Source organism: Emys orbicularis, chromosome 12 (genome assembly GCF_028017835.1).
Source record: "Emys orbicularis isolate rEmyOrb1 chromosome 12, rEmyOrb1.hap1, whole genome shotgun sequence".
NCBI classification, from domain to species: Eukaryota; Metazoa; Chordata; order Testudines; family Emydidae; genus Emys; species Emys orbicularis.
In genome coordinates, this window is record NC_088694.1 from 34315807 (window position 1) to 34323616 (window position 7810).

The 7810-nt window shown below is 49.9% G+C and overlaps 1 protein-coding gene across 1 annotated transcript; it reads right to left on the reverse strand.

The window, feature by feature from the left end:
- Positions 1–4136: 4136 nt before the first annotated feature.
- On the reverse strand, positions 4137–5172 carry LOC135887144 (olfactory receptor 11A1-like). The gene is made up of 2 exons (XM_065414927.1): positions 4348–5172; positions 4137–4265 (listed from the first exon to the last, which is right to left on the reverse strand). The coding sequence occupies exons 1-2, from the start codon at positions 5170–5172 to the stop codon at positions 4137–4139; spliced, it is 954 nt and encodes a 317-aa protein (XP_065270999.1).
- Between the last annotated feature and the right edge of the window lie 2638 nt (positions 5173–7810).

Sequence of the window (7810 nt, forward strand, 5' to 3'; positions counted from 1 at the left end):
CTCAGTATTGAAGATGGAAAGTCCTCAGCAATGTTCTCATTCTTATCACTGAGAGTTTTCCATCACCAAAATGCTTTACAACATGAACCCGTTAATTCTGTCCATGGCCTGGGGAAAAGACTTGGCATCATCCAAAAGGAAATGATGCCTTTGTGCAGGCGATGGATATTGTGACATTTTCTTCCCTGTCCTGAATGATCTATTTTTAACGAAGATGAGGTGAAAGATTTGTTTACCTTAAAGTTGGTATAGAAGAAGCTGGAATCTGTAACGTGACCTCTTCACCTAGGGTTTCAGAGAGCAGAATCCATCTCCGATCTGAACTCCTTTCACCTATTTTAGTTGTCTCAAGGAATGTCTTGAGAGGCATGTAGGGTCTGTGTAGCAGAGTAGAGCAGTAACGAGACCTGCACGTTCCTGGCTGGACACCCTAGTTGTGCTGAGACCCTTGGTTTGCTTTGACTTGTATGTCTCACCAGAAAATAAATGGCTCTCCTGAGTCATTGTTTACCGCAGGTGAATTTCCCCTTGAGACTTTGCTAATGGGCACATTAAATTACCGGGAAGGAAAAGTGAAAAGCATGTTTTGTTTAGGTTTTTGAGGTAGACAGTATGTTAATAGAATCAAACTTCTTCTGGCCACTCAGGGAATGGAACAGAGAAGGAAAAGCTTCAGAACTAAAAAGTCTTTATTATTTGAAGCCCAAGACACAGAGCAGGCCCCACTGTACTCGGTGCTGTACAAACACAGAAGAAAGAGATGGTCCCTGCCCCAGGCCTCTCTCACTCCATTCTATTGAAGGTGTGTGTGTGAAATATTTAGATATTCATTGGGCCAAAGAGACAGACTGAGAATTACACTCCAGCCCACTGGTTGGGGCACTCGTGTAGGAGCTGGGAGACCCAAGCTCCAGTCCTGTAGCTGCCATGAATAGTTAATTATTTCATACACCTCCTCCACGTCTCGTCTGTGCCCTAGAGCTGTTCTGTGCTCTGGCATCTGAGTGCGCTGCAAAGGCAGAGTGAGCGTGTGTGGGTTATGGTGGGTTGGGTCATTGCTCAAGGAGCACAGAGTTACGATAGTGTGACGCAGGGCTAGAAGGGGTTAAACAGTCAGTTGGCTTTTTTTGACTTGGCAAATCAGCGTAAATTCTCAGCATGCCATTTTAATGCAGAAGACAGACAGGTTCCTTGGATTCCTGGAGTTCTTTTCAAAGCCACGAATGTACTGACATATTTTCACAGTGATTCACTTATGTGAGGTCTCCACACAGACTTTGCACCAGGATCATTATTCGGGTTAGCGTTGTGACTTTGTTTTGGAAATCGTTCTACCAGTACAACCTCTAACGAGGAAACAATGAACCAATATCGAGGTCCCTGTGTAGCAATGCAGTACCACGTCTGCCGGCACCCAGATGACATATGGTGATGGTGAGCTGAGCTGAGCGGGCTCCATGCTTGGCATGGTATGTTGTCTGCACAGGTAACCCAGGTAAAAAGGCGTGAATCGATTGTCTGCCATTGCTCTGATGGAGGGGGAGGGGCCTGACGACATGTACCCAGAACCCCCCGTGACACCGTTTTGCATCATTCAGGCATTGGGATCTCAACCCAGAATTCCAATGGGCGGCGGAGACTGCGGGAACTGTGGGATAGCTACACATAGTGCAATGCTCCGGAAGTCGATGCTAGCCTCGGTACTGTGGATGCGGTCCGCCGACTTAATGCACTTAGAGCATTTTATGTGGGGACACACACAATCGGCTGTATACAACCGATTTCTATAAAACCGGCTTCTATACATTCGAACTAATTTCGTAGTGTAGACATACCCTTAGACTGGTATAGCTTATTCCCCTTCGGAATGAACAACCCTGATACAAACAGCTTTACATCAGTGTAGTTGCATCCAGTTAGATTAGATGAGTGGCCATAGGCACCGACTCTGTGGGTGCTCCGGGGCTGGAGCACCCACAGGGAAAAATTGGTGGGAGCTCTGCACCCACCAGCAGCCAAGTGCCCCTCACCCCTGCCCCACCTCACCTCCACCTCCTCCCCTCAGCCCGCCGCATCCCCGCTTCTCCACCTGCCTCCCAGTGCTTGCCGTTGCAAAAGAGCTGTTTTGCGGCATAACAAGATCCGGGAGGGGGGAGAAGAACGGGAACATGGCGTGCTCAGAGGAGGAGGCAGGGAAGAGGCGGGGTTGGGGTGGGGATTTGGGGAAGCAGTTGGAATGGGGCGAGGAAGGGGAAGCAGGGGACGGGGCGGAGGCAGGGAAGGGGCAGGACTGGGGGTAGAGGGGGGTCAAACACCCATCAGCGCCAGCAGAAGTCAGTGCCTATGTGAGTGGCCCCCTCACAGAGCCCCCTGGAGGCCTCAGGGAAGCCCAGAACACAGCCCCTCACCGCAGTTTCCCTTCTTCATTCCCCAAATAAACTCCACACAGTTTTTTTCCAGTCCAATAGCAACAGCCCCCCATTTAGGTTTCATTTATTAAACTAAAATGCAGTTGTCCTACACCCCAAACTCCCCCCATCCAGTATGAGTCCTGCCCGCCTTGGCAGGCCACTCCCAACTCCTCCTAGCTGGGGCAATTCCCCCGGTTGCAGGGTTTTTCCTCATTCACTCTCTGAACTTTCACTTCAGCCTCCTGAGTTTCCCTCTTCCCCCACCCCCTTCTGCCCTTTATTGGATATTGCCTGATTCCCCTCAGGTGGGAACCCTTCTCTAACCAGGGCTGGTCTGGCCCTGACTCTCCAGCCACCGGGTAAGTGTCTCTGTGGCAGGCAGGGATAGGCCAATGTAGTTTAAGTGGTGCCATTTCTATGTGTAGACAAGCCTTGACGCATTTATTCCTCACACTGGACACGAAGGGGAAAGAGAAGTGGAGGTCTGACAAGAGAGATGACAGAAAGACTAAACTTCCCCAGTTTAGTTCTTTAATTGCACGATACTTTTGGAGACAGAGACACAGTTATTGGGTCACTGAGAAAATGGAGAAACACGAGAAGCAACTGGTGGAAAACATCCCCTGGGAAAGTTCTCAGGATAGTAGTTTGGCTGTTAAAGTACAGGCTGGGTTTTCCCATAAAAGGCCGAAGTTAGGCAACCAAATCCTATGGACAGTGAATGAGAGTTGGGCACTTTACACCCTTCCGTCCCATTGTCAAATACAATTGGACGTGGTGGAGCAGACAGGGCACTGGACTGGGACTCTGGGTAGTTGGTTTTCTGCCAAGAACACACTGAGTGATTCTGACGCTCTGGGATTCACAACCCCAGGTTGGCTGATGGCAAACCCTGCAGGCACCCAAGTGTTTCAAGTAAATGGGTCACAGATGCCCCTGGCCATCCCCTGTGGAGCCCCACACCAGGCATCCAGACGCCAAGGCCGGATAGCAATGCACCAACCAGGGGAAGGTGCGCGTTCCCCTGCCTGACTCTCCTCCAGGGCCCCATCTGGCCGGCCAGGTGCCCAGAGGCTTTGAAAAGTCCCAATCGGACCCTAAGTATCTGGAAACAACTGGCCCTGAATTATTGCTGGAAAATGGACAAATACAAGGCCTGTGCTGGTGTCCTGTGTTCTGGGGAACAGGTCAGAGGGTTTCCTTTGGCTTTTCTCTTCCTTTGAATGAAGCCTGGGGATGAAATACACTCTATGAAAAGAAAGTTAATTATTCAATTTTCTAACATTGGATTTCTATGCTGACATTGCAACCCTGTATTTTTAGAATGCAGATGTCTGATTGTTCAGGGGTTTGTGTGTATATCTAGAAGTCTCTCACCCTACCCGGAATAGATGCCCAGTGTTCCAGCTGAGTCCATTTCACCTGCACCCTCTCACTGAGCACAATCTCCCCTCCTTGTCTGAACTTTGAGCAGCCACAAGTTCAAGTCTCCCTCCAGTCCAGTAGTACCCAACTGTGGCATCTTATATAGGTCCTAAAAAGGCTGGAGTCACAGGATTTAAGAGGTCTCTACCTGTCCACTTTCTCCCAGAGCTGTGATCTTTAAGAGCATGACTTGAAGACCAATGAAGCTCAGAGAAATACAACCTGGGACTTCAGCAGTCTTTGGTTCAGGCCCTACCCCAGCCCATGTTATATCTATTTTAACCCAGGGAAATTGATCAGTTAGCATGGTCCAAACATGAATTTCCTGCAAGCTTTCCTCAGGGCCTCCTGGACCTCTTTGTTTCTCAGGCTGTAGATGAGGGGATTGACCAGGGGAGTCAGGACTGTGTAGACAACAGACAGAACTTTCTTTTAGTCTTAAAGGTGCCACAGGACCCTCTGTTGCTTTTTACAGATTCAGACTAACACGGCTACCCCTCTGATACTTAACTTTCTTTAAGTCGCTCAGGATGTTGGTGGTTGGTAACATATAGACAATCAGCAGAGTTCCATAATAAATGCTCACCACAATGAGGTGGGAGGAACAGGTGGAAAAGGCCTTTTGTCTTCCGGCGGTGGATGGGATTCTCAGGATGGTGGCGATGATGCAGATGTAGGACATCAAGGTAAGTAGGAATGGGATCAGTGAGGAAAGGAAAGTGAGTGTGAAAGCCAATGTTTCCATCAGGTGTGGATCATTGCAGGAGAGCTTTACAAGGGGAATAAAATCACAATAGAAATGATCAATAACGTTAGGGCCACAGAACATTAACTGACATATGGACAACGTTGTTATGCTACCACCTAGGAATCCACCTATCCAAGAGCCACCTGCAAGCTGCAGGCAAGACTTGACACTCATACAGACTACATAGTGCATTGGATTGCATATCGCTAAATACCTATCGTAAGACATCACCGACAGGAGAAGGCATTCCGTAGCTACTAGAGAACCAAAGAAATAAAATTGTGTGAGAGACCCATTGAATGAAATGGTTCTGTCCCCAGTCAGGAGACTGGCCAGCACCCTGGGCAGGATGGTGGAGGTGTAGCAGGTCTCCAAGCAGGACAAGTTCCCCAGGAAGAAGTACATGGGGGTGTGCAGGTGCTGATCAGGCACAACTAGCACAATGATGAGGATGTTCCCAGCCATGGTCGCAATGCAGATCATTAGAAACAGCAGGAAGAGAAGGGTCTGCAGTTCTGGGAGATCCCTGAATCCCAGGAGGATGAATTCCTTGAGAGACGTTCCATTTCCCTGTTCTGTGCTCACCATGGGGTGTGTCTATGGGAAAGAAATGAACTCTGCCACATAAACAAAGAACATTCACTCAAGAAAACTTCAGCACTGTTTTCATTTTCTCCCTCTGCTGGCTACCAGAATGATGAGTGAGTGTAGAATGGAGGCCAGGGGAGGGGAAATGCGATCTCTTGATCCGTGGGACTGATTCAATATCTGACCAGGCTTTAGGTTAAACAAAACATTAATCTCCCTGGAAACAGATGGCACCAAGCTTTCAAATACGCTGGGGATAGGGCTTATAGGTACAACCATACAGAAATGTGTTGGTTCAAATAATCACATGTTTAACTACCTGGTTTATCAGAGCAGAACAATGGCCTTTATAGACTGGAGATCCATGGGCGAAATGGGCCAGAATTTGATATTTTAGAGGAACCCACAGCAGAGAAACAAAGCAACTAAGGGTATGTCTACACTACGAGAGTAGTTCGATTTTACTTAAATTGAATATGTGGAATCGATATTACAAAATCGAACGTGTGTGTCCACACTAAGGACAGTAATTTGACTTTGTGAGTCCACACTAACGGGGAAAGCGTCGACATTGGAAGCGGTGCACTGTGGGCAGCTATCCCACAGTTCCCGCAATCCCCGCTGCCCATTGGAATTCTGGGTCGAGCCGCCAATGCCTTCTGGGTAAAAAAATGTGTCGAGGGTGCTTTTGGGTAACTGTCGTCATCCGCCCGTCACTACCGCCCTCCCTCCCTGAAAGCGCCGGCGGGAAATCAGTTCGTGCACTTTTCTGGTCAGTGACAGCGCGGACGCCACAGCACTGCGAGCATGGAGCCTGCTGCGACCATCGCTGCAGTTATGGCCGTTGTCAACACCTCGCAGCTTATCATCCACCTTTCCCAGAGGCAGATGCAGAGAAATCAGGCGAGGAGGCTACGGCACCGCGGTGAGGACCTGAAGTCTGAGAGTGGCACAGACCTGTCAGAAAGCACGGGACCCAGCGCCGAGGACATCACGGTGGCAATGGGTCATGTTGATGTTGTGGAACGGCGATTCTGGGCCCGGGAAACAAGCACGGACTGGTGGGACCGCATAGTGCTGCAGGTCTGGGATGAATCACAGTGGCTGCGAAACTTTCGCATCCGGAAGGGGACTTTCATGGAACTTTGTGAGTTGCTGTCCCCTGCCCTGAAGCGCAATGACACCCGGATGCGAGCAGTCCTGACAGTCCAGAAGCGAGTAGCCATAGCCCTCTGGAAGCTTGCAACGCCAGATAGCTACCGGTCAGTCGCAAACCACTTTGGCGTGGGCAAATCTACCGTGGGGGTTGTTGTGATGCAAGTAGCCAATGCAATCGTTGAGGTACTGCTCTCAAAGGTAGTGACCCTGGGAAACACGCAGGTCATCATAGATGGATTCACCGTGATGGGATTCCCAAACTGTGGTGGGGCTATAGATGGAACTCACATCCCTATCCTGGGACTGGACCACCAGGCCAGCCAGTACATCAACCGAAAGGGCTACTTTTCAATGGTGCTGCAAGCACTGGTGGACCATAGGGGACGTTTTACAAACATCAACGTCGGACGGCCGGGCAAGGTTCATGACGCTCGTGTTTTCAGGAACTCAGGTCTGTTTAGACGGCTGCAGGAAGGTATTTACTTCCCGGACCACAAAATAACTCTTGGGGATGTGGAGATGCCTATAGTCATCCTCGGGGACCCAGCCTACCCGCTAATGCCCTGTCTCATGAAGCCCTATACTGGCGCCCTGGACACTGAAAAAGAACTCTTCAACTACCGGCTGAGCAAGTGCAGAATGGTGGTGGAGTGTGCTTTTGGCCATCTCAAGGGGAGATGGAGAAGCTTACTGACTCGCTGTGATCTCAGCGAAACCAATATCCCCATTGTTATTGCAGCTTACTGTGTGCTCCACAATCTGTGTGAGAGCAAGGGGGAGACCTTTATGGCAGGGTGGGAGGTTGAGGCAAATAGCCTGGCTTCTGATTACGCCCAGCCAGACAGCCGGGCGATTAGAAGAGCCCAGCGGGACGCGCTGTGCATCCGGGAGGCTTTGAAAGCTAGGTTCCTGAGTGAGCAGGGTAACCTGTGACTTTTAAGTTTGTGTACAGAGAAGCTGAACCTGCCCCCGTTTCTTTACCCACTAAATGTTCAGTATCCTCTCCAGTGACATACCCCGTTCCCCCCCCTTCCAACACACGTTTAAAAATAAAATCACTTGAATTTTGTTAATGAACACCGTTTTCTTTATTACTGTTTTAGCGGGAAAGTGTTGAACCTGGGACGCAGACTGTGGTGGGGAGCGGGTGTAGTGTAGTGATGCAAATGACGCTTCTAAACTCCAGGAATGACAGGCTCCGCAGTGGTGGACTGGTGGTTTCAACGGAGCCTGCCACCCCTCCTGTTCGGGACTCTGTGTGTGGGGGGGCTATGTGACTTTGTGGCAGGGGGAGGACGGTTACAGATCCCCTGCTGCGTGGCTCTGTGATCCAGGATAAGGACCGCCGCATAAGATCTCTAACTGCCCTCCCCCTCCACAAAGTCACAGAGCCCCCCCCCACAGAACAATAAAACCACCTCCCAGACTGACCAGGGTAACTAGTGACTGCAATGTGTGTGTGCCCTGCTGCTGAACCTGC